This window comes from Sesamum indicum, linkage group LG6, assembly GCF_026168435.1.
Source record: "Sesamum indicum cultivar Baizhima isolate 11 linkage group LG6, ASM2616843v1, whole genome shotgun sequence".
Lineage (NCBI taxonomy): Eukaryota > Viridiplantae > Streptophyta > Magnoliopsida > Lamiales > Pedaliaceae > Sesamum > Sesamum indicum.
The window spans coordinates 3,814,672-3,839,209 of record NC_142662.1 but is presented as its reverse complement, the minus strand read 5'-3'; the positions used below and the strand labels follow the sequence as shown (position 1 = coordinate 3,839,209).

At 37.1% G+C, this 24,538-nt stretch overlaps 1 protein-coding gene across 5 annotated transcripts; it reads left to right on the top strand.

Moving 5' to 3' along the window:
• Positions 1-11,104: 11,104 nt before the first annotated feature.
• Positions 11,105-14,569, top strand: YSL1 (YELLOW STRIPE like 1). Of its 5 annotated transcripts, none has more exons than XM_011084039.3 (8): positions 11,105-11,411; positions 11,535-11,906; positions 11,996-12,171; positions 12,599-12,693; positions 12,793-12,927; positions 13,020-13,209; positions 13,297-13,411; positions 13,509-14,569. In XM_011084039.3, the coding sequence occupies exons 2-8, from the start codon at positions 11,537-11,539 to the stop codon at positions 14,432-14,434; spliced, it is 2,007 nt and encodes a 668-aa protein (XP_011082341.1). In that variant the 5' UTR covers positions 11,105-11,411; positions 11,535-11,536; the 3' UTR covers positions 14,435-14,569. The 5 variants fall into 5 exon arrangements, with proteins under 5 accessions (XP_011082341.1, XP_011082338.1, XP_011082340.1 ...); XM_011084036.3 differs by having other exon boundaries at positions 11,501-11,906; XM_011084038.3 differs by having other exon boundaries at positions 11,105-11,421.
• Positions 14,570-24,538: the final 9,969 nt, after the last annotated feature.

The window sequence follows — 24,538 nt, the reverse complement described above, 5'->3', positions numbered from 1 at the left end:
TTCGATAGGGGTATCGTGGTCCACGGTCGTGTGTTGAAGCCGATGTTCCTCCATCAACTTCTAAAACGTCTCCTGCAAAACAAATAAAATTATTAAAAATTTATCTCAAAATTATTTTTAAAAAATGAAATTAGTATTATACTTACCGCCACCGCAGCTGCCCTTGGGCCGCGCCAACCGCCGTTGGTCTTCTTCTTGTAGCATCTGGCAAACAATTTCATCTACTTGGGCGGCCGACTGAGCTCTACCTCCTGCAGAAGAATAAAACAGTTAGCATAATATATATAAAACAACAATAAACCTTAAAAAATAATATAAATTACTTACCATCTTCCTCTAATGCATGCCGATAGTGAAAGATCCCCCGCGGTACATGGTAGAGGATACTGCAGGGTTCGTCTTATTCTTGGCGGACTCATCTTGAAAGTTTGTGCTGGCCCAATATGACTGGAGCTGGAGCAATAACAAGCTAGACAAAGTGGTTTGACCAACTCTTTTCAGGTGATGGTGAACTATTTTTTGATTGCTCGCTTGCATGTGGAAGACCCGGAATATGGACTTATCGTCACAGTCCGACTAGTAGGCCATTTACAAAATATTAAATAAAATAAATATTAGTAAAATTCAATAAACAATTTAGATTATAAGATAATAAAAAATTTTGTAAAAGTACATTACCTCTCTCAAACTAGAACTATTGGTACTATGGCGGCACCTGCCTCAAACATCCCCAAGAGTGGGGAAAGTGTCATCGCACCACCGCGTTGATGCCTCGTGGAATTTGCATTTCAACTTGAAAGGACATGTTAATTATTGATTTTTAAAATAATATAATGCTAAAAGAAATTCATAAACAAATTTAACTCGCGTCATCAAGGCTGATATATTGACGCTGATGGTGGGGGGGACTACTGGTGGTGGAATAGCCCACGGGTGGGCAGATCAGCCGCTGGTATGGCAGATGGTTGTTCGGCTTCCTCAACTGCCGGTACCGCAATAGATGGTCTAACATCATCTGGAGGTTTGCGTGGCAGCTGAATATCCAGCCGTATTAGGTGGTGGGGTGGTTGGAACACTACCTCCCCACCATGGGAAGCATCAGATGGCACTATTGGAACTGTCAGGCCACGATCATTTGACAAAAGTACAACAAATCTAACCAATTGACAAGAAAAAGGGATTGAAGTTGTTACCTAATTAGAATAACTTCAAATATAAAGCGAAGGTTCAAGAGAGAGTGACGAATGAGAGTAGAAAAATTTGGAACTGTATCTGACACACAAAACATAACAGAGGATGCTCGTGACATCAGCTACTTATTTTTGTTCCTCAAGAGTATTGGAACGGGATTTGGAACGGTAGTCCGATCCATCCCAAATCTCATTTTTCTTCTTTTTTCTTTTTATAGTGAATTTAGCTCGAGTGGTAAGCACAAAAAAATATTACTATGCAACATAATTAAATCAAATTAAAATACTCTGTTTATGGGTAAGAACCATGTATTAGATATATTATAATGTTTCTTTGACTTTCGTAGGAATTCCTTTGCCTTTATTTTTCATAATACTAAATATTTATGTACGAGGATAATTAAGGGACCTATATTAAAGGAGGTCATATTGACAAATGCAAAATATTAAAAGAATTCCATATATAATCAACTCATTAGGTATACTGTACTATGTTCACTTTTTATTGATTCTATTGCAACTGAATAATTATTTGGTGGCTGTCTTTGAAATTTCTGCATGACCAAAAACCTGCAGATTAAGTGAATGAGACAAAATTTACTTGGTAAAGCTGACCAAATATCAAGACCAAAAGATTATATGGGTTGGAGTTGAATTAATGTGTGGATACATATGGAATTAATTCAATAATAATTGTTGATTTATTAAAATAATAATTATTGATTATTTATATATATTTTGATATTAGTAATTATTGATATATATTAATTATTAATACTCACTTAATAAAAGACCTGCAAACTAATATTTCTCATGAAATGTTGGTACAGTAACGTGACAAGCTTATTGATGTATATATCCTATTTGACCTGAGTAATTATTTAGTGGTGTCATTTGAAATTTCTGTATTACCAAAAACGATTAAGCCAATGATGTCTAGCTCGGTTAATTAGTTTGTGAAACTAAAATCTCATGATTAATGTATTACTATAAGTCTGTTTTGATATAGTAGTTGGTGTACTGTAATAGTAGTTGATGATGACATCAAATTTCTTCATGGACTAAAAGCCCGAAAAATGCCATCTACGAGCCCAGCTGGTGATCCGTCAGTTGGTCCATCAGTAGGGAGGTAAGGCCCACATGCTTATTTTCTGTTTTTCTAAACTGTCAGTCTCAGAAAATAAGCTCATTCCAACTGGACACGTCGTAATACAGCTGGATGGACACATCATAATACAGCTGGACTGGCACATCATACAACTTGCCAACATATTAAAACACATTATCTAATGTATCTTTGCGGGTGGCTCTTAGTAGATTGGGGGCAAACGAGCTGGTAATATACGGGTAATCGATTCTTGAATTTTCAGGCAGAATTCGGATGGGTCCTCACTCGGGAACCCCGGGCCGGCAGCAGCAGCAGGCATTATTCTGGATGCAGTTGGACAGATGCGCCTAGCATACCAGGTTGCTTTGGGCATAGCCACTAGTGTGGTTTCAGAGCTTACTGCTGTCTGGCGTGGTTTAGAGCTAGCTCGAGCACACAGTTTAGCATCCATAGTGGTTTTGGTGGACGCTATTGTAGTTCTCCAACTCTTACAGTCACGAGCATCTGGGATGTGAGAGGTGCAACGATTGATCATGTGCATTGTGTAGCTCCAACAGGAATTAGGATCGAACTACGACATATTTTTCGAGAGGCTAATGGAGTGGTTGATCATCTTGCGAAGGACGCCGCTTCTTGACAATTGACTCGGGTTATGTACTAGGAGGACATTACTGGAGTACTACGAGACATTATCCGACTTGATAAATTGAGCATTCCCTACCTTCGTCAGTGAGCTTGTGTGATGTTTTGAGATTGATTTCTGGTGGAGCATTGGGGGAGGGATTGGCGGGGGCACTACGCAGCAGGTTCGACCACCGTATAAAAGGGACGGGCATATCTATAAGTCAAATTCTATTTATTTTCTAAGACCAGATAGACTTTATTTTTTAGTATTAATACACTGATGTTGTACATAGATTAGGATTTTTTTATTGTAAAAGGAGTAAGTTCTCCTTGTTTACTGTTTTCCAATTGTACATGCTATAATTTTTTTCTGAGGTAATGAACATGTAGGGGTCCGCTAAACCCTCCGCTTAGGCACAGGCGGCTTTTTGAAAAAAATAAATAAATAGATGTGAACAATGTTAAAAGCATGCCCCCTCATCCATGTGCCAGCTGAACCATTCAAGGACTTTTGGCTCCTTGTCCATTTCCCTAGTGGGGAGTGGACATAGTGCGTCCCTTCGCAACTACGCAAGGACATTGTAAATTTCTCCTAGTGGTAGTAGATTACTTAAGGAAGTGGGCGGTGGCTAAGCCCCTTGTCAAGACCATAGAAAATGAAGTGGTCAACTTCCTCTAGAAAAACATAGTTTGCAAGTATGGCTTACCTCGTGTTATTATTTCTGACAATGTCTGACAGTTTCAGGGCTGGAAAATCTAAAATTGGTGTGCTAACCTCGGCATCTAGTAGGGCTTCACTTTAGTAGCCTACTCCCAAGTTAATGGGCAGGTAGAAGTTACAAACTGCATCCTAGTGCAAGGCATCAGAACCAGGCTGAAGCAGGTAAGAGGACAGTAGATCGATGCCCTGCCTAGCATGCTACGGTCTTATAAGACTACCCTAAATTAACTATTGGAGAGATACCTTTCAACTTGGTATATGGCTTAAAAGTTATTATCCCTACGGAGGCAAGGCTTGGAAACTTACAAAATCCAACACTACGACCAAAAAAACAATGACACCCTATTGCATACCCACCTTAAGTTCGAGAGGATGCTCGAACCTACAAAGAAAGATACAAACAAAAGGTGGTCAGGCGAGCAATTGCCCTCAAACTAGTTGGAAAACTGGTTCCCAATTGGAAGGGTCCTTACAAAGTGACCCAGATCATAAACTTTGAAGCACACGAGCTAGAAGACACTAATGGCAGGAAAATCTCTCGACCCTAGAATGTTTATACTCTCAGGAAGTTTTAATCTCGGAACACTATTTTTTGCTTATAATTTCATGACTTTACTAGCTAAGTACTTTCTTGCTAGAATAGGAATGGTTCTCCTTTTTTCCTGTTACACTGTGCTGATGATAAGTCAATAATCCTACTAGTATAATAAGCCGCCCTCAGTTGGAGCATGCATGTTGGCTTCAAGTCCTAATAAGTTGCCCTTAGCTGGTGCACACATATACTTGTTGGCTTCAAGCCCTAATAAGATGCCCCTAGCTGGAGCACCCGGTCTTATCTATTTTTTCGGTCGGGAGCCATGATAAGTCGCCTCTATCAAGTTTACTCTTGCTCATTTCATTGATTAGGAGTAATAATAAGGTTGCCTTTAGCAGGCACATTTTCTTGGTTTAGCATTTTATGGTTTATGTGCACTCATTGGTTATGTGAAATATTCTCTTATCTCCTAGCATTCTATAATTACTTATTTTAGAGTACATCAGGTCTATCTTTGCTAGGTAGGGACAATTATGATTGGTCTTGAGCAAGAAAGCTCCTTGGTATATTAGGTCAAGTGGCTTTAAGAAGTGTATCAGGTTACTTCCTTGCAAGTTGTGAAACTACTCATTTTTTAATGCTATGTTTATGTAAGCAACCAGGAAATTATCATTTATACTTCCATGTATAACAAGAACTAGGATATCAACCAATGCAAGTGTATTGAAAATGTTGGGTTGCACCCAATATTTCTATTTCAACCTGTAGGAAAAACAAACATACTTGTGCATCTATTCCTAAGAAATTTGTAGGAAAAATGGTGTGCGAAAACCCAACAACAAGTAACCAAACTTAGTTGCATAAATAGCATGGGAGTGGGATAAAATAGAACCCAAGAGGCATCACATGCCAGCAACCAATTATCCAAAGCCCACAAGAAAGGATTTCAAGCCTCATGTAAGAGGTAGCATTAAAAAATAAAATGTCTTTCATGAAAGAAGTCAGAACATTCACTTAGCAGCTGGAGGGGGAACACCTTCATCACCAATGGCTGGAGGGGGAACACCTTTATCACCAATGGCTGGAGGGGGGCACCTTGAGGAAATGCATCTTCCATCACTTGGTCCCCTGGGTCATCTGGAGCCTCTTCCACTTGCCCAGCACAAAGCAAGATTTCCGATAGCTCATAAGTAACCTCCTCATCTGGCTTAGGTGCATCCGCTAGCTTAGCATAGGTGTCCATGAAGGAGGTAAGAGTAGGGAGAGGAGGATATCCAGCTTCAACAAATAAAGAAGCGCCTGTCCAAAAGCTAAGATAGCAGTACTTCAGAGTGTTGTCTGATAGTAGGCGTTGGAACCCCTAAGGAGTTTATTGCACCACATTCCATCAAACACTGTCTTCCCTTCTTCCATAGAAGGATAATCTTGAATATTTAGCACGACCTACTCCAAGCACTGATGAAGACGGCTAATTTTAGATCTCAGGTGGGCAAGGTTCGCGTCATGCTTATGGTTGCTTTCTCTACCTCAATCTTCTTCTTGGCCTCCTATTCAGCTGGCCCTCTTTGCTCCAGCCAGCTAAGTAATCCTCCACCCAGTAGGGTGGTCTAAGAACAAACAAGCAAGTAAGATATATATCATTTAAGACACTCAACTAAATATTGCAAGAGTTTTTTGTTTACCTTGCTAATATGATAAACTAGCAAGTTCAATGCTTAAGAACGAGGCAAAGCGTCCATATAAGCCCTGTCTAGCAGTGAGGATCTTCTTTGCAGAATTCAGCAGCTTGGTTGCCCTCACCTTCTTCCTACAGCAGGGAGCGGCCTTCACCTGTACCTTGTTTTTCCTTTCTAGCCTTCTCTTTAGCAGGTCGTGTTGTCCTAGCTCGTGTAACAGGCTTAGGATCCAGAGAGCAAAATGACCCCATAGCTCGTTTGGTGAGCATGGGGATGGGATCAACATGACATTTTCCCTTCACTTCTTCGGTGGAAGTCGAGCTAGCTGAAGTGGAAAGAGAACTTTTCATTAGAGGGTGCTTGGTAGAGGAGACTTCCTCTCATTTAAAATCTTGTCTTGCAACAGCTATTTAAACATGTTAACTGCAAAAACACAGGTATACCAATAGGTTAGATAGACTACCTAAAACCTGTAGGGACAGAATCAAACAAACAAGTACACAAAAACTATACCTACGGCCTTGTCTACTGCAACCTCTTTAATACTTAGCCCATAATGGAAAAGAAGGGCTGGATGGACTAGCTCGCAAGGATCATAGTGAAAGACATTGAAATGTCTAACAAAAGCTTGAAACGAGCAAGAAGGTTATGGATAGAATACTAAGAAAGGTAAAGGGCACTAGAAATCCACATGGTGGGGGAAGCGCTGGGGAATACAAGATGAGATGAAAAATGGTGGTGTTTCCACTTTTTGATAGTGGTATTAGAAGGAAGGAATTGAACATCCCCTTAGAAGTGAAATAAAACAACCCAGCACTAGCCTTCTTTAGCATAAAAAGGAGTGGAATTGGGCAACAAATGGAGTCTAACCTGGGTTCCTACCTAGTATATAAAACCCAGCTAGTATATTGAAGGTCTTGGGCACTAGCTGGCTCAAAGGGACCTTAAACAATGTGGATACCTCAACAAAAAAGGGGTGAACAGGACTCGTAGCCCAACTAGAGGTAAATCAAGTGAAACCCTTAGGTGGAAACTTAGGGCGTTCGACAGGAGTAAGGACCTAAATCATGAACTCATCAGTTATCATAAACTTAGATCTAAGTTCGCCTATGTCTTCCTCCTTCAAACAGGTACGGAAGACCCTAAAAGACTCTATGCAAGAGGCCACTACCCTCTCTTCTATCTTCTTTCTCTCTATCTCCTCAGTGGCCCTCTTCCTACTGCTCACTTCCTACTCGCCCAGTGCCCTTACCCTTTGAAGGCCAGAATGAGAGGTAGCAGGCTTCTCCTCATCCTCCCCAGACAAAGCAGCCAAATCAATTAAGAAATCCTCTACAACCCGCTCTTCTAAACCTTCCTCTGACATGATCAGCTGAATTAAAGAAGAGAATAACTTACCTAGAGTGGCGAAGGTGGAAAACAACAAGATGTAGTAAAAAGAAGCTCTGAATCGAGAGAATGCCTGCAATAATTTTGAAAAAAGTTAGCAAATCGTACTTTCAGATGAAAAAAGAGAGAGAGATAAAAAAATGGGAACTTACCTTGGTGCGAGAAAAGTGTGAGGTTGTTGGGGAGGAAAATGCATTATATATGCTACATTGTCAACAGTCTTATCAGTTGAATATTTGGCAACAAACTGGCAACAATCCACCAATTAAGGAGCCCATGGACTCCCAAGATGGCATGGACTCTTCTTATTCATTATCTCTTATAATTATTATTGCTCATGACTCCTTTTTTGCAGATACGTTTGAGAATAGAAGGTAACAAAGGGGAATTTTCCAACTCGAATAGCTAAGGATTCTAGCTTGTTTCTTCTAGCTAATACTGCAAGACTTGCCCTGCTAACGACACAAGCAGGGAAAACTTTTTTGTGAAGTACTTTTTTGCTCCAGTTGTCCGGCTCTACCAGCTTGCACCCGTTGAGGGGGGGGGGGAGTGATGATGACTTGAAAATCCTTCATGATTAAAAGCCCAGAAAACCAGCCTCTCTAGTGATCCATCGACTGGTCCATCACTAGGGAGGTAAGGCACACAAGGTTACTTTATGTTTTTCTAAACTAATAGACCCAGGAAACAAGCTCATTCCAATCGGATACGTCATCGTATAACTAGACGGACACGTCATACAATTTGCCAACTTATTAAGACACTTCATCCTAAAATATCTCTAGGTGGCCTTTCGTAGATTGGTGGCAAATGAGCTGGTAATCTACAAATAATCAATTTCTGGATTTTCAAGCAGACCTGACAAGACTTGTTCAACTTATTGTATCCCAATCAATTTAAGTCCAAATCGTGCACGAAGTTTTTGGTTGGTTGGCTAATTCAAAGAACTTTCAAATAGTATAGGACTTTCTATAACAAACTCCCATATTATGCTCTATACATGTCTATAAATAGAAGTCTTGTGCAGTTATTTTGTAATATAAATCCATACTCTCAAACTCTCACTTTTTCTCTCAATGTTCTTTTATTTTTAGGCTATTCTAAGCTTATTTTTTTGTCGTCCATATGAATATATATTACTTCATCATTAATTTTCACCATTATTCTCACTTTGATCCAAGTACCCATTCATTCTTTTCAGTAAACCGTTACTGACTTAAGTATTAAAGTGCTAATATTTGTTTTTCAGGATTAGTCAATCTTAGGATTTATTTGAAAATCCTTCATGACTAAAAGCCCAAAAAGACTAGCCTCTCTAGTGATCTGTTGGCTGGTCCATCATCAAGGAGGTAAGGCCCACAATCTGACTTTAAATTTTTCTAAACTAGCAGATTCAGGAAACAATCCCACTCTAGTCAAGCACGTCATCATATAACTAGACAGACACATCATACAATTTGCCAACTTATTAAGACACTTCATCCTAAAATATTTCTAGGTGGTCCTTCGTAAATTGGTGGCAAATGAGCTGGTAATCTACAAGTAATCAATTTCTGGATTTCCAAGCAGACCTAGAAGACTTAGTCAACTTATTGTATCTCAATCAATTCAAATCCAAATCATGCACGATTTTTTTGGTTGGTTAGCTAATTCAAAGAACTTTCAAATAGTATAGGACTTTCTACAACAAACTCCCATATTGTGCTTTGTACACACCTATAGATAGAGGCCTTGTGCAGCTATTTGATAACATAAATCCTTACTCTCAAACTCTCACTTATTCTCTCAACTTTCTCTTATTTTTAGGTTATTCTAAGTTTATATTTTTATAGTCCATACGAATATATACTACTTTATCCCATTATCTTACTTTGATCCAAGTACCCATTCATTCTTTTCAGTAAACCGTTACTGACTTAAGCATTAAACTGCCAACATTTGTTTTTCAGGGTTAGTCAATCTTAGGATTTATTTGAAAATCTTTCGACTCTTGTAGTGCGACTGAAATTTTATGCATCGGTAGTTATTAATTATTTATTCATATTTAATATTGAAAATGAAGATTAAAATTTCTAAAGTAATTGTCATGGATTCATTTGAAAAAAACACAAATTAATATTTCCATGAATTGTTGGTAGAGTAACGTGACAAGCTTATTCCTCAACCCAACAGGAAGAATCTGTTTGACCCCTTCCACCAATCACATCAATTTCTATCTTCCATCCATCACCCTCAACTTTTTTCATATGAGCTACCACGGCCACACGCCTAGACAAACTTTTTTCCAGGGTAAATTCTCCACCATGTGTATATCATCATCTTCACAACTTATGTCATGTCATTTAACTGAATTTAAATATCAAATGAAAATATTTATATACACATAGCTATAAATATATAATAATAATATTATTCCATTTTATAATACGATCATATTCTTCTTTATAATTTGCAATATACGTTCCATGATCAGCAGAAGGAACAGTCCATAGCCAAAATATCACGAGTAAACACATTAAAAAGAAAAATCCACACTACTAACAAAAACACAGATGTTATATATATACAGGGTGACTAGCAATTTACCTCTATGATATTAAAAATAAGTATATTATCTCCATATAAAAAAAATATAGTAATTTATCCCTCTGTACTTTTTAAAATGAAGAAATTTACCTCTTTATACAGGGAGGTAAATTGCTTCATTTTAAAAAATATAGGAGGACAAATTGTTGTGTTTTAAAAAATAAATGGAGATAAATTACTATTTATTTTTTCATAAAGGGATAATTTGCTCATTTATGATATTACAAGGGGGTTGCTTACGTTTTTTTCTATATTAACTTAATTAAATGAAATGTTTAATTGTATTTATTTGTTCATCCTATGCTAAAAGGTATTTCTATGTTCTCTTTGGAACATATCCGAATGAAACTTCATCTCTTGGAATAGAATCTTCTCTCTACTTTTTGTAAATACCCTTTTCATTTCAAGTAACGATATCATATATTATAATTCTCGACCGCTATTTTTTTGAGGATAACTCCATAACTATACTATTTTTTTTTCTTTTCAAGTGTTATATATAACTTCACAGTATTAGATAGGGAGGGGATGAAAAGTCTATATACAATTATGGAAAACTAGAATTTTTTGTCGTCAGTACATTTTCCATCCTATTGGTTGTGGACTTCTCACTCATGGTTCCCATAAATTATAAAATTTTTTATTTTTAATCTCTTTATTAGATTTCGTTAGTATTTTTTGTTAGAAAAAATACATGGTCGTTAACTTTTGAATTTTCTGTATAACAACCTCATGCTATGGCATTTTTTCATAAAAAATTTATAAAAATTTCATAACTAACGAGACAAAAAGTAAAGAATTAAAGGCAATTTTAGTCCCCTAATTTCAGGCAATTCTCATTTTAGTCTCATAACTTACTAGGGTTCCATTTTAGTCCTCTATAACTTAAAAAAGCTCAATTTTGCTACACATTTGGTCGAAAATTTGCCTTAATCACCACAAAAAGTCACATAGCCTTCACGTGACTTTTTAAATTGGGGGTTTCGTTTTTATTGGCTTAAAAAGCTCATGCGGCGAAGACGCGAAAATAAAAACGTGTACCAAAAATTAGTTTTTTTAAGTTATAAAGGATTAAAATGGAACCCTAATAAGTTGTGGGACTAAATGAGAATTGCCTAAAATTAGAAGACTAAAATTGCCTTAAATCCAAAAGTAAATTAACCCTAAATTGCGGATAATAAATGCAATTTCCCCAACATTATCGAATTCTACTATTCATCAATAGAGCATACATATATATTTTCTCCCAAAGTTCTCTAATTAGCACAGTACATGTCAAAGGCTAATAATTAATATGTTATAAACATGGAATGCAAAATTTTGACTTGAAAAGTCTCAGAATATTTAAAGAGAGAGTTATCTTGGGGGTGGTAGCAAGATTGATCCCTGAAGCATTCACAAATCCCATATGCAGCTATACTTATTGGCCATTTCTCTGCACAACTTCTGGTTTCTCATTTCTATCATTAAACTACACAAATACACACACACATATATATATATATGGTAATTGGGCATTCTTCTTAATCCTAAGTAGTATTCTACTTTCCTCCAATTGAAGCAAAGAGAGAAGAATATCAAGGTCAGCTGCAGTAAGTAGTAGAGAACTCAACTCTACTTTTTTTTTTCAATCCGTTTTTTCTAATTTGATTCTTGGTTACCCATGTTTAGGAGTTCTGAAGCTGAAAAACTCTTATGCTTGTAGATATGAGTATCGAAAACGAGCTGGAGACGACGAAGGGGGAGATTGAAAAAGAGGATCAGTTGGCGGAATTTGAGGAAGGAACTGATGAGGATTCCAAAAGGGTTCAGCCATGGAACAAGCAGATTACAGTCCGTGGAGTCGTTGCCAGCATACTGATTGGATCCATATTCAGTGTTATTGCAATGAAGTTGAATCTGACAACAGGAATCACTCCAAACCTTAATGTTTCAGCAGCCCTTCTTGCATTCATTTTCATCAGGACATGGAACAAACTCATTCAGAAAACCGGGATCGTCTCAGCTCCTTTCACCAAGCAGGAGAATACCATGATACAGACATGCGTCGTTGCATGTTACAGTATCGCAGTTGGAGGTTGAAACCATAAAAACCTTGTTTTTAAGGCAACACATGTACTGTCTTTTCTTGTTTTTCTTGAATTCTGATCTCTTTTCGAATTTCAGGAGGGTTTGGATCTTATCTCCTGGGAATGAACAAGAAAACCTTTGAGCTGTCAGGTGGAACCAGTATTGAAGGAAATACTCCGAGCAGTATAAAGGAGCCTGGAATTGGTTGGATGACTGGATTCCTCTTTTTAGTCTGTTTCGTCGGCCTTTTCGTGTTGATTCCTCTTCGCAAAGTATGCAACGAAACCCTCAAAATTTTAGTGCTAGTATCTGAATAAACGTCATTAAAGACGGTACTTTACTAATAGTTTTAAGTTCAGGAAAAAGATTAGTATTGCATCAGTTCTTGAAAAAGTTCCTTTTCTTTTATTTTTCATGCTGGGATTTTACCAATTTCAGGAGGAACTGAATTTTCTGATTAGAGAAAGACCTCTGAGCACTATTTTTAAGCCCCCTTTTTTTTTTTTGAGGTGGAGTATGATATGTTACTCTCCCAATCCTTGATTTGAACTGTTTGGTCTGGACCACATGAGTTAGTGTACTGTCAATGCTAAGAGTTCTTTATAGTTAGATGCTGGAATTAAATCAATACTTTGCTTTCCATTCCCAAAGTGATTAATATTTTATTAGAGTTGCATTAAGTTCAAAATTGGTCCCCAGATCTTGATAATCGACTACAAGTTGACCTACCCGAGTGGCATGGCAACCGCTGTTCTTATCAATGGATTCCACAGCAGAGGTGACAAAATGGCCAAGTAAATCAACTTTTTCAACACAGAGTTTGAGTTAGGACGTACGTGTTAGACGAAAACGGTCATCAGGAGCTAACGAGCTTGTGCATAATTGTGTTGCAGGAAGCAAGTAAAGGGTTTCATCAGGACCTTTTCTTTCAGTTTCCTGTGGGGATTTTTCCAGTGGTTTTATACAGCAAAAGAGGACTGTGGTTTCTCACAATTTCCGACTTTTGGACTTCAAGCAAGGAAGCAGACGTACGACTAATTTCAACTTGCAAGATTTTTGTTATGCAGCAGCTTATGATGATGAGATTTTGCTTATCCTTACTGTCATTTTCTTGGGGCAGATTTTACTTTGATTTTAGCATGACTTATGTGGGGACTGGAATGATTTGCTCCCACATTGTGAACTTGTCTTTGCTTCTTGGAGCTGTGCTTTCATATGGTATGATGTGGCCACTTATAGGAAAAGTTAAAGGAGATTGGTTTCCAGCAGATATACCAGAAAGCAGTATGAAGAGTCTCAACGGTTATAAGGTTTATATCCTACATTCTTTTCTTTGTTTTTTCGGGACAGAAATTTGTAGGAGAAATTAACTATTTCTAGTATGTACATTTTCTTAGGTATTTATCTCGATTGCCCTCCTTCTGGGTGATGGGCTCTATAATTTCGTCAAGATATTACGCGCCACAATCATTAATGTTCACAGCAGGTTTTATAGCAAGAGTATCAACTCAGGTAAGTATTGATATCAGTCTGTGGACTCAAAAAGGTCCAAAATTGACAGAATTTTATAAACCTGAAGTTGAACATAATGTTGTGTTTTGTGACTCAGCAGGAGTAAATGGGGACAAGGCCCTGCGAGATCGTCGAAAAGATGAAGTCTTCATTAGAGAAAGCATTCCTCTCTGGTTAGGAGCTGTAGGTTACATAATATTATCCATGATATCGGTGGTGGTGATTCCATTCATTTTTCCAGAGCTGAAATGGTACTTTGTTCTCGTGGCCTACATTTTTGCCCCATCTCTGGCCTTCTGCAACGCATATGGAGTAGGATTGACAGATATAAACATGGCCTATAACTATGGAAAAGTCGGACTTTTCACGATTGCTGCAATGTCGGGAAAAGAGCACGGTGTCATTGCTGCATTGGCTGCTTGTGGTCTTTTCAAGTCCATCATCAATGTTGCTTCCATTTTGATGCAAGATTTTAAAACAGGCCATCTAACTTTAACATCACCAAGAGCAATGCTGCTGAGCCAAGCCTTAGGGACGGCTTTGGGCTGCATTGTTTCACCTTTGAGCTTCTTTCTGTTCTATAAGGCATTTGATATTGGTAATCCAGATGGAGAATTCAAGGCCCCTTATGCTATAATATACAGAAACTTGGCCATTATTGGGGTCCAAGGCTTTTCGGCCTTGCCCCAACACTGCCTCCAGCTCTGCTATGGGTTTTTCGGGTTTGCTATTGCGATTAACCTTTTGAAAGATCTTTTACCAAAGAGGACTGGTAAATGGATGCCGATTCCAACCGCGATGGCAGTGCCGTTTTTAATTGGAGGCTACTTTGCCATTGATATGTGTGTGGGGAGTTTAGTGGTTTTTCTGTGGCAGAAAGTTAACTCCAAGAAGGCAGAGCTGATGGTTCCAGCAGTGGCCTCTGGTTTGATATGTGGGGAAGGTTTATGGACACTTCCTGCATCAGTTTTGGCTTTGGCCAAGATTACTCCTCCAATCTGCATGAAATTCTTGCCTGGGTAATGGGATTTTTAGCTCTTTGATATAACTTCTGCGGTTCGCTCTACCAAACATTTCCATGTAACAGTATCTAATGTGTAATAATAAATAATATGAAAAAAATTATTAAAGTCCTTTTTAGCAACTTTTTTCATTCTACACATTGTTCATTTTACCTGTTATATTTGATGCAGAATCCACCACTAGAGTCAAATCTGATTCCTTAACTCCTTTTGACTAGTTGAATCACAATCTCAGAGTGTTACAAATTTTGAACATATCCAAGAACTGAAATTACTTTTCATGAATGAAATAAGGGTAGCCATATTGTGAATAATTGTCTATAAATGTTGTATAATATTGTTGTCTATTCTAAGAAGCCGTAACAAATGGAAATAACTATATGTATAAGTCCTAAAATTTCTTGATTTCTTCCCCTTTAATACAATTGATACAAACATTAAAATTTGAAACATTTGGTCCGGGAAGGGTCGTCTACAAGCTCCTTCGTTGACTTGACGTGTTGTGTCCTCCAGTTTTTGGTCATCATCTGGGTAATGATTATGTGATGTCTTGGGTTGGCCAAAGTTTGGGACAAGTTATATTTGTTAATAGGTAGGGTACTATCCAACTAGTAGTAAAAAAATAATTTTTATAGTACTCATATCTGTACTCTACTCAATAGATAGAAGATTCTACCCTAAAAATTATGAAATTAAATGAGTGGGTATGGATAGTCTAATACCCTAAAATAGCCATGGGTATGGTAATGACTTAATAATATAAAATAGCCATGGGTATGGTATTGATATAGACTAACGCCCAAAGTTGTTCGTTCATCTATTAATTTAAAATTATTCAATCCATAAACTTTTAATAAATAAATCTATATTATATTTTGTTAGGATTATTAAATAGAAGACCACCCTAAAGCTATAGATTTATTTCATAAATGTCGCCACTTAGCTAATACGATTTTGGTTTTAGAGTAGTGTTTTTGGTCTGTTTATTTGTAGTTAGGATTGGGTTTGTTAATTACCTGTTTAACCTTCAAGTATTAGTATAGTTTGTTAGATTAGATAGTTAAGTTGGTTATTTTGTGTTTAGGTCTATTTAATGTTAGGTGTGAGCTGTTATCCACTTAACTTGTAAAATTTCATCCATTTCGATTCTAGCAAGAACAGAAGAAATATACATTCTCCATCTCTATTCATGGCTTCGACGGATCTTCTTTTGCAATTTTGAGCATGGTATCAGAGCATTCTTTTGATGGTCTCTGGTTCTGTCGTTTTTTTTTTCTTTTCTCCCCTCCATGCATTTTTTAGATCATTCTTGAATTTTTTGTTGGTCCATCTAACTTCCTTATAAAAAATTTTCTTCTTCTTTTTGAATGGTTATGGCTGCGAAGAATGGCAATGGGAATACAGGGGTTACAATGGGTGGACAAAAAATCCCACTAATCCCAAAAAATTTCAAGTTGCAGGGAGGAGACCAACCTGGTATTAGCTTGGTTCAACACCTTTGGATGGAAGAAATTGCTCTTCATGGAACAGGGCAATGAGGTTAGCTCTTTGGACTAAACTCAAGTTGGGTTTTATTAATGGTCCTTGTGTCAAACTGACAAGGAGTGAGGAGGAATTAGAACAATGGGAATGTGCAAATTGTATGGTATTGTCTTGTATTCTCAATTCCATTAACAAAGAAATAGCAGAAGCTTTCTTCTTTACAATGTCGGCGTGTGAGTGCTGGATTGAATTGGAAGCAACATTTGGAGAAAGTAATGGGCCAATGATGTACCAGATCCAGAGAGAACTGGCCTCAATGGTTGAAGGGGCTCATCATTAGTTGCATTTTACAATGATTTCAAAACCAAATCAAACTAACTGGTTCGACAGGGAACTGACCATTCATCCGGTCCGAATTGGGCATATAAAACTGGAGGACTAACCAGTGTGAACTGATCAAAATCTGATCCGGTGAATTTGTGAAATTTATTAAAGAAAAGAAAGAAAAAAAGAAAACTGAAAAAGTAAAAAAAAAATGTATAAAGAAATCGGTCAAAAGGTGAGGGAAAAGTTAAGGTTTTTTTTTTTTCTCCTATCTCCATCACAAATCCGAAATCTCAAGTCTCAACTTCAACGTCAAAATTCTCAAATCTCAAACTTCCACAACTAAAAATTTTAAATCAAATTCAATTTCTTCTCAATTCTTAAAAGGTAATCTCTTTTTTCTTCTTCCATCTATTTCAATATTATGTATGATTTTTTTTTTTTAATTTGAACATGTGTTGAATCATAAATATTGATGATAATTTGTTGGATTGTCTTAGTCAGGATTTATGTTGAACACTTAAACTCATGCACTTAGTATGTTGAATTGAATGTTATTTATTTTAAGTTTGGTTTTATTTCCTCATCTTTTTGCTTAATTAATTGATATCCAATATATTACTACATTGTGTGTGTATATACATATATATAATAAGCTCTAAGTCAATCGATTTTTTGAATTCAGTCAGACCAATCGAAACAATGACCCAGTAACTTAATCGGTTCAATTTCTGGTCCAATTCTGAAAACATTGATCTCAATGAATGAGATAATGGTAGCCATATTGTGAACAACTGAGAGTATTTTTCATGAATGAGATAATGATAGCCATATTGTGAATAATTGTCTATAGATGTCATATAATAATATTGTCTATTCAAAGAAGCCGTAGCCAATGCAATAATTATATGTATAAGTCCTAACATTTCTTGATTTCTTCCCCTTTAATACAATTCACACAAATATTAAAATCCGAAACATTTGGTCCGGGAGGGTCATCTACAAGCTCCTTTGTTGACTTGGCGTGTTGTATCCTCAAGTACTTGGTCTTTAACCGAGTAATGATTGCTTGATGTCTTGGGTTGGCCTAGGCTTGTGACAAGTTATATTTGTCAATAGGTAGGGTACTATCCAACTCATACTAAAAAATATTTTCGTACTACTCATATCTATATTCTACTCAACAGATAGAAGATTCATTCCTTAAATGGGTGGGTATGAATAGGGTCTAATACCCTAAAATGCCCATAGGTATGGTAATGACTAAATACCCAAAATATCCATGGGTATTAATATAGACTAATGCCAAAAGATGTCCATTTATTCATTAATTAAAAATTATTGAATTCATAAACTTTTAAGAAATAAATCTACTAGATTTTGTTAGGATTATCAAATAGAAGACCACCCTAAAGCTATACATTCATTTCATCAGTGTCACCACTTAGCTAATGTGACTTTGGTTTTAGGCAACGTTTTTGGTCTGTTTATTTGTAGTTAACATTAGGTTTGTTAATTACCTATTAACCGTCAAGTATTAGTTTAGTTTGTTAGATTAGATAGTTAAGTTGGTTGTTTTGTATTTAGGTCCATTTAATGTTTGTTGTGAGCGGTTATCCACTTAACTTGTAAAGTTTCTTTTTTTTTTTTTCGATTTTTAGCAAGACAAGAAGAAATAACATTCTCCATCTCTGTTCATGGCTTTGGCGGATCTTCTCAGCGATTGTGAGCATGGATGGTCTCTGGTCCTGTCGATTTTTTTTTCCCCTTCGAGCATTTTTTTTTAAATCATTCTTGAATTTCTTGTTGGTCCCTCAAATTTTCTTATAAATTTTTCCTTCTTCTTTTATAATGGTTATGGCCGCAAAAAATGAAAATGGGAATACATGGGGAACAGTGGGTGAACAGAAAATTCCACTAGTCCTAGAAAATTTGAAGTTGCAGGAGGAAACCAACCCGGTAATAGCTTGGTTTCGCTACTTTTGTATGGAAGAAATTGGTTATCATGGAGCAGGGCAATGAGGTTAGCTCTGGGGGCTAAACACAAGTTGGGTTTTATTAATGGTTCTTGCGTCAAACTGACAAGGTGTAAGGAGGAATTAGAATAATGAAAATGTGCAGACTGTATGGTGTTGTCTTGCATTCCCAATTCCATTAACAAAGAAATAGAAGAAGCTTTCCTCTATACAATATTAGTGCATGAGCTCTGGATTGAATCGGAAATAAGGTTTGGATAAAGTAATGGGCCAATGATGTGCCAGATCCAGAGAGAATTGGCCTTAATGCTCCAAGGGACTCATCAATAGTTGCGTTTTACAATGATTTCAATACCAGATCGGACCGGCCTGTTCGACCGGGAATCGGCCGTGAGTCCGATCCGGGTTGGACATATAAAATTCGAGGGAATGGGTCAAAACCCGGTCCAACCGGTCCCTAAAATTTAATAAAAAAAATTGAAAAGCCAAAAAAATGTACAAAGAAATTGGACAGAAGGGCAGGAACAAGTTAAGTTGTTTTTTTTGTTTCTCCTCTCTCAATCTCAAATTCCAAATCTCAAGTCTCAACTTCAACATCAAATTCTTAAATCTCAATCTTCCACAACTAAAAATTTAAAATCAAACTCAATTTCTTCTCAAATCTCGAAAGGTAATCTCTTTATTCTTCTTCCATCGAGTTCAATATTATATATGATTTTTTTTTAATTTGAACATGTATCGAATAATAAATGTTTATGATAATCTGATGGATTGTTTTAGTCAGGATTTGTATTGGACACTTGAGCTTATGCACTTAGTATGTTGAATTGAATATTATTTATTTTAAGTTTGGTTTTATTTTCTTCATATTTTTGTTTAATTATTTGATATACAGTGTATTGCTATATTATGTATGCATATATACATATATATAATATGCTCTGGGTCAATCGATTTTTTGAATTCGGTCTAACCGATTGGACCAGTGACCCAGTAACATGACCAGTTCGATCTCCCGTCTGGTTCTTAAAATATTGATCTCAATGTTATAAATTCTGAACATATCCAAGAACTGAGAATTCTTTTCATAGATGAGATAAGGGTAGACATATTGTGAAGAATTGTCTATAAATGTCATGTAATATTATTGTCTATCCCAAGAAGCTGTAGCCAATGGAAATAATTATATGTATAAGTCCTAACAGTTCTTGATTTATTCTCCTTTAATACAACTAACACAAATATTAAAATCTGAAACTTCTAGTCTGGGGAGGGTCGTCTACGTTGACTTGGCGTGTTGTGTCCTCCAATACTTGGTCTTCATCTGGGTAATGATTATGTGATGTCTTGGCTTGGCCTAGGCTTTAGAGAAGTTATATTTGTCAATAGGTAGGGTATTATCCAACTAATACTAAAAATATAATTTTTATAGTACTCATATCTATACTCTGCTCAATAGATAGAAGATTCTATCCTTAAATTTATGAAATTAAATGAGTGGGTATGGATAAGGTCTAACACCCTAAAATAGCCATGGGTATGGTAATGACTTAATAATGTAAAATATTCATGGGTATTGACATAGACTAAAGCCCAAAGTTGTTCGTTTATCCATTAATTTAAAATTATTCAATCCATAAACTTTTAATAAATAAATCTATATTATATTTTCTTATGATTTTGTAGGCTGTCCAACTTTCATTATTTCCTTATTTAAAAGAAATTAAAATTTGAAAAATTTGAATAAAAGGGGTCAAGGGGGTCAAAGCCCTTGACCACTCAATCTTTTTCCAAGCTTTGACTCTCACACTCTTTCTCTCTCACAACAGCAACGCCGTCGCCGTCTCACCGAAAGTCACCGCCACCGTCTTCCACCAGCCCACCCACGCCATGAACTCTTCGCAACATGCACTCAGGGACGCTTCCTTAAACTATCTCTTATTTTAATTTTTAATCCTTGAGTTGCATGTCATGGTCCACATTGAGGGCAATGTGGATTTTAAGTGTGGGGGTATAGTTGTTGAGCATGCTTGTTGAATTTGGTTGTAGTTGGTTGCTTATTGAATTTGGTTGTTGTTCTTGTTGATTGTTGAACGTGGTTGTTGAAATTGCTCGAAAAGATATTTTTGTGCTTGATGCTTGGTAGAAATGCGCTTGATCAAAACTTTTGAGGAATGAGCCTTGTGAAAATTTTTCTTTTCTTTTTAACGTAAAATTTTTTTGACAAAACTTTTGGAAAATTTTGGCATGATGAAACCCCTTTCAATTTTGGACCACCATCGGCTTAATAACGTTATGTGCAAACAAATACATGTGCTATACTTGAGGATAATTCACAAAGTTGAAAACTTGGTTTTACCAAAATGACTTGAGTTAAAATCTTTTGATATAGGATTAGTGGACTAAAACACACCTAGTGAGATTTTGAGCTTGATATATTCATTCATGTTGAATTTCATTCTTTCTTGAGAGAAAAACACTTCTATGACTTTGACTTCCTAGAACTTGCCTCGAATCACATCGAGGCCGCACAAATATGCATTTATTTGGATATGAGAAAGGCATTAGAAACCACTTTCGGCCTTCTTTAACCACCCAACATATTTTAACTTTAGAGAACCCCTTTGAGCCTTTTTTGATCTATTTTGTTGATATAATCCATCATTTACAGATCTATCCCGTCATTTGTTTAACCCCTTGATTTTTTTACCATTCCAAGAATTATTAGAGCATCAAGGAAAATGGGTTTATGTTCGAAAGAATAAGTTAGCAAAATGGGGAATTGACCTTTGTAATTTGTATGCTTAAAAGATTTATCTCGAAATATGTGTGGGGGGTTCCCAAATTGTGGTATTCTTTACTTTATGGGAGCCGATATTAATTTTCTTGTTCTATGCCTATCGCAAAAAAAAAATAGAGAGGAGAAAAAGAAAAGAAAACGAAAAAGAAAAAACCCAAGTGACAAAAGAGAAAAAAAGAAAAGCAATTTTCTTGCCATCAAAGAAAAAAAACTGAAAAAGAGAAAAAGAGAAGAAAAAAATGTATGAACTCTCTAAAAGAAATAAAAAGGGCATAGTTCAAGGAATTTTGAGAATAGATGAGTAAACTTTGATAACTTTAAATTGTTGTTCACTCAAATTTCTTTTTGGTGCTCTAATTGGTTTCTTGGAATTTAACCTTGTTATCCTTATCTCCTACCCCCAAACCAAAGCCCCATTATAACCAAAATCAAAGACCTTTTGATCCATATATGTGGATATTTCAAAGCGATGGAGACATGGTGTATAGGCAAGCTTATGGTGAAACATTATCGTAGTAATTGTCGAGAGATACACTTGAGAGAATGGAAAGTGGAGAGAAAAATAGTCCACTAGTTTTTGATAATAGTCATTACGTAAAAACTTGTTTGATACTTGTTAAATTACCTTTTTCATAAAATACGTCATTTACTTTGCACATGATTACAATTTGCCTTGAGTATGCTCAAAATTTGGAGGGAGTTCTAAATGCATAATCCATCTTGATTTTGCTTGAGGACAAGCAAAGAGTTAAGTGTAGGGGTATTTGATAACTACGCAAATTGTCACGATTTTATAGTGATTTTATCTTTCTTTTTAAGCCAAAACATTCCTAATCATGTGAATTTATTGCATATTCAGCTAAAAAGGGATGATATGGGATAAAGATGGCAAAATCGAGCTAAAACTGAAAATTGAAGGCATCAAAAAGGGAAGAAAAGATTTCAAGATAGATTTGCTGATTTCAATAAACGAGCCCATGCTTAGTGATTCAGTCAACACGGATGAAGAATGAAAAGACGTGATTTCCACAAGAGAAAAATAGGAATGATTTGCTTAGATTTGGAAAGGATTCCTTAAAATATATTATTTGTGATTTATTTACCTTTTTAGAACTAATTATGTACTTATTCCCTCCCCTACGTCTAGATTCGCAGGAGACTTTTGATATAAATAAGGGAGGTCTCTTCATTTGAAGGGGATCCGGGAATTCAATAGAATACTTTATTTTATTAGCTTATTTCACTCACATATTCTGTCCTTTAGTTTTAATTTATTGCCGGTGTTAATGAAATTCCACTTCTTAGTGTATTCTTCCATTAACATGTCGGCTAAATTCTTTATTTTCTAGTTAAGGTATGGTGATTGCTTGAGTCCTAACATATTGTGAGATCTAATCTACTCTTTTTACACTTGTTAAATGAATATTCATGCTATTCTTTATGCTTTTATTACAAACATCTGAATTTTTAATAATTCGGCCGGTTGTTCATTGTCAAGAAGGTTTGCTTAGCTATTCGAACTCTACAAATTCGTGTAATTGTTTGTTTAGTTCAATACTTAGTGGCAACGTAGCATGAGTAATTATGTCATAGTAATTAGTTATTTTATGGGGAATGCATGATGTTGTTTAAACGAATTATCCTCGTAGGAATTTGTTGACTAGAATCGGACTTTTCGAATTCTTAATGTTGTTAATAGATTAAATCTTGTGGACGTTCCCAGGGTTGTCTGTTAATTAGGGATCTAGCCAACGGTAGTACCTTGGCTGACGAAAAGGTAAGGAAAGGTGAGGTTGTTAGGTCGTACCAACAACCATAACTGATTTATTTGTTTACATAGTGTTAAGTTTGCATCAATGATCAACTCACAAGAATCAAACATGATCCTAGCCTTAACTTGGAAATCTCTCTCGTATGTTCGTCAGGTAATTTCAATTGTTTTCTTGTTTATTTAGTTTTTAATTATTTCTTTTTATCATCAAACACCCCCTCCTCCAATAATTTTCTATTTCTATTTAAAGAAATCAACTTAAAGCCAGTCTCTGTGGAATCGACCCTACTCCCACTTTCAGAAGTGTTGTAAAAATTATTTTTGGTGGTCTCGACACCCATTAGTACGCACGCCTTAGCGTCTCTTAGCGGCAGGCCCCGACTAGCTAGTCTACCGCCATTCGTCTCGCCCACAATCTTGGAACCTGCAGACGCATCCCTCGATGGCAAGGAGCATCCTTGCTCCGCCTCAGCATTATGGTGCGGAATGCGGCCGCAACGCCCATATCATGCCCAATGCTCACAGGGTGCATCCTCGGCGCACGCCTTCGTTGTGGCCGTCCTTTTATGCCTCTCTCGAGTAGGACCACATCTTAAATCTGAGGCCCATTCAATACGCCGACATCTTGCCTTGATCCCGCACAGCATGCCCGACATGCCTTCTTGCTTTTCGGCGTGGCTTCACAATTTGCTATAGTGCGGCGTCGCCCCACAACCACTCATCTTAGCCAACGGAAAACATGGAGGCTAGGACCCGATAATGCGTGTCATGAGTTGGATCATGAGGTCTTAGAGTACTTGCTCGATCACCCATTCACATGAGAAGTGTTGCCCCTGATATCTCGCAGCCCGTGGAGCAACCTTGCGTGTCACACGTAACCTCTCGGCCACTTTTGCTCCCAATGTAGGCTATCTTGGCCCTACGCTATTCGTCCGATTTTCATGCCTTTCGGGAACTCTAAACACTCTTTTGAGATGCCTAGAGCCGGCTCTTGAAGGCCTCCAACATACCCCAAGAGATGCTCATTTAGTACCAACGTTTCCAAATGCCGCTGCCGTCGTGCACGGGGAGGGCCGGCTGGAGCTCACCACTTCATGCCCCTTTATAATAGGCTTAAAAAGATTTTTTCTTATTCCAAGAGTAGACATTGAAATGGCCGAGGAGTGCACTATTATCGCATCTCCCTCAACCGATGTCCAAATCACGTGTCGCTTGAACCGTAGCGTAGCCTACGACTTCCACATCATAATTCTTGAGTTTCAGCCCCATCTAATCATCCATCATTGAGGAACTATCTGCGCAATACTCTAAAACTACAGTCTCGCCACTACATTGGTAGACTCTGAACATCATCGTTGTTTGCTATCCAAACGAAACAGTCTGACTATGAAACATCTTGGAGTTGTTCCCAACACCCCAAGGATCTCTCCATTTTTTTGCAAATCTCCAAAGATAGAGCACTCTGCTTCACACATTTCTCTCCTGCTCGCGCGCAGGGAGGCGCTTGATCGTCGCCCTTATATCTCCTTGCTCAAACGTCCTCATAATGACTTCATACTTGGCGGATAGCATCCCCACACATCAAGAAAATTCCTGTACGAACAGTTTTGCAATTCCCAATCGTTTAGAGTCTCTGCTCGAAGACTGTTTGGAGATCTGCGTGTCAGTCGGCATCCCCTAGTTGCCCGCACGTCCTCCGCAAGTTACTGCCGGCTTTCTTGTTCAAGAAGCTGCCAGTAACACAAGGTCAAG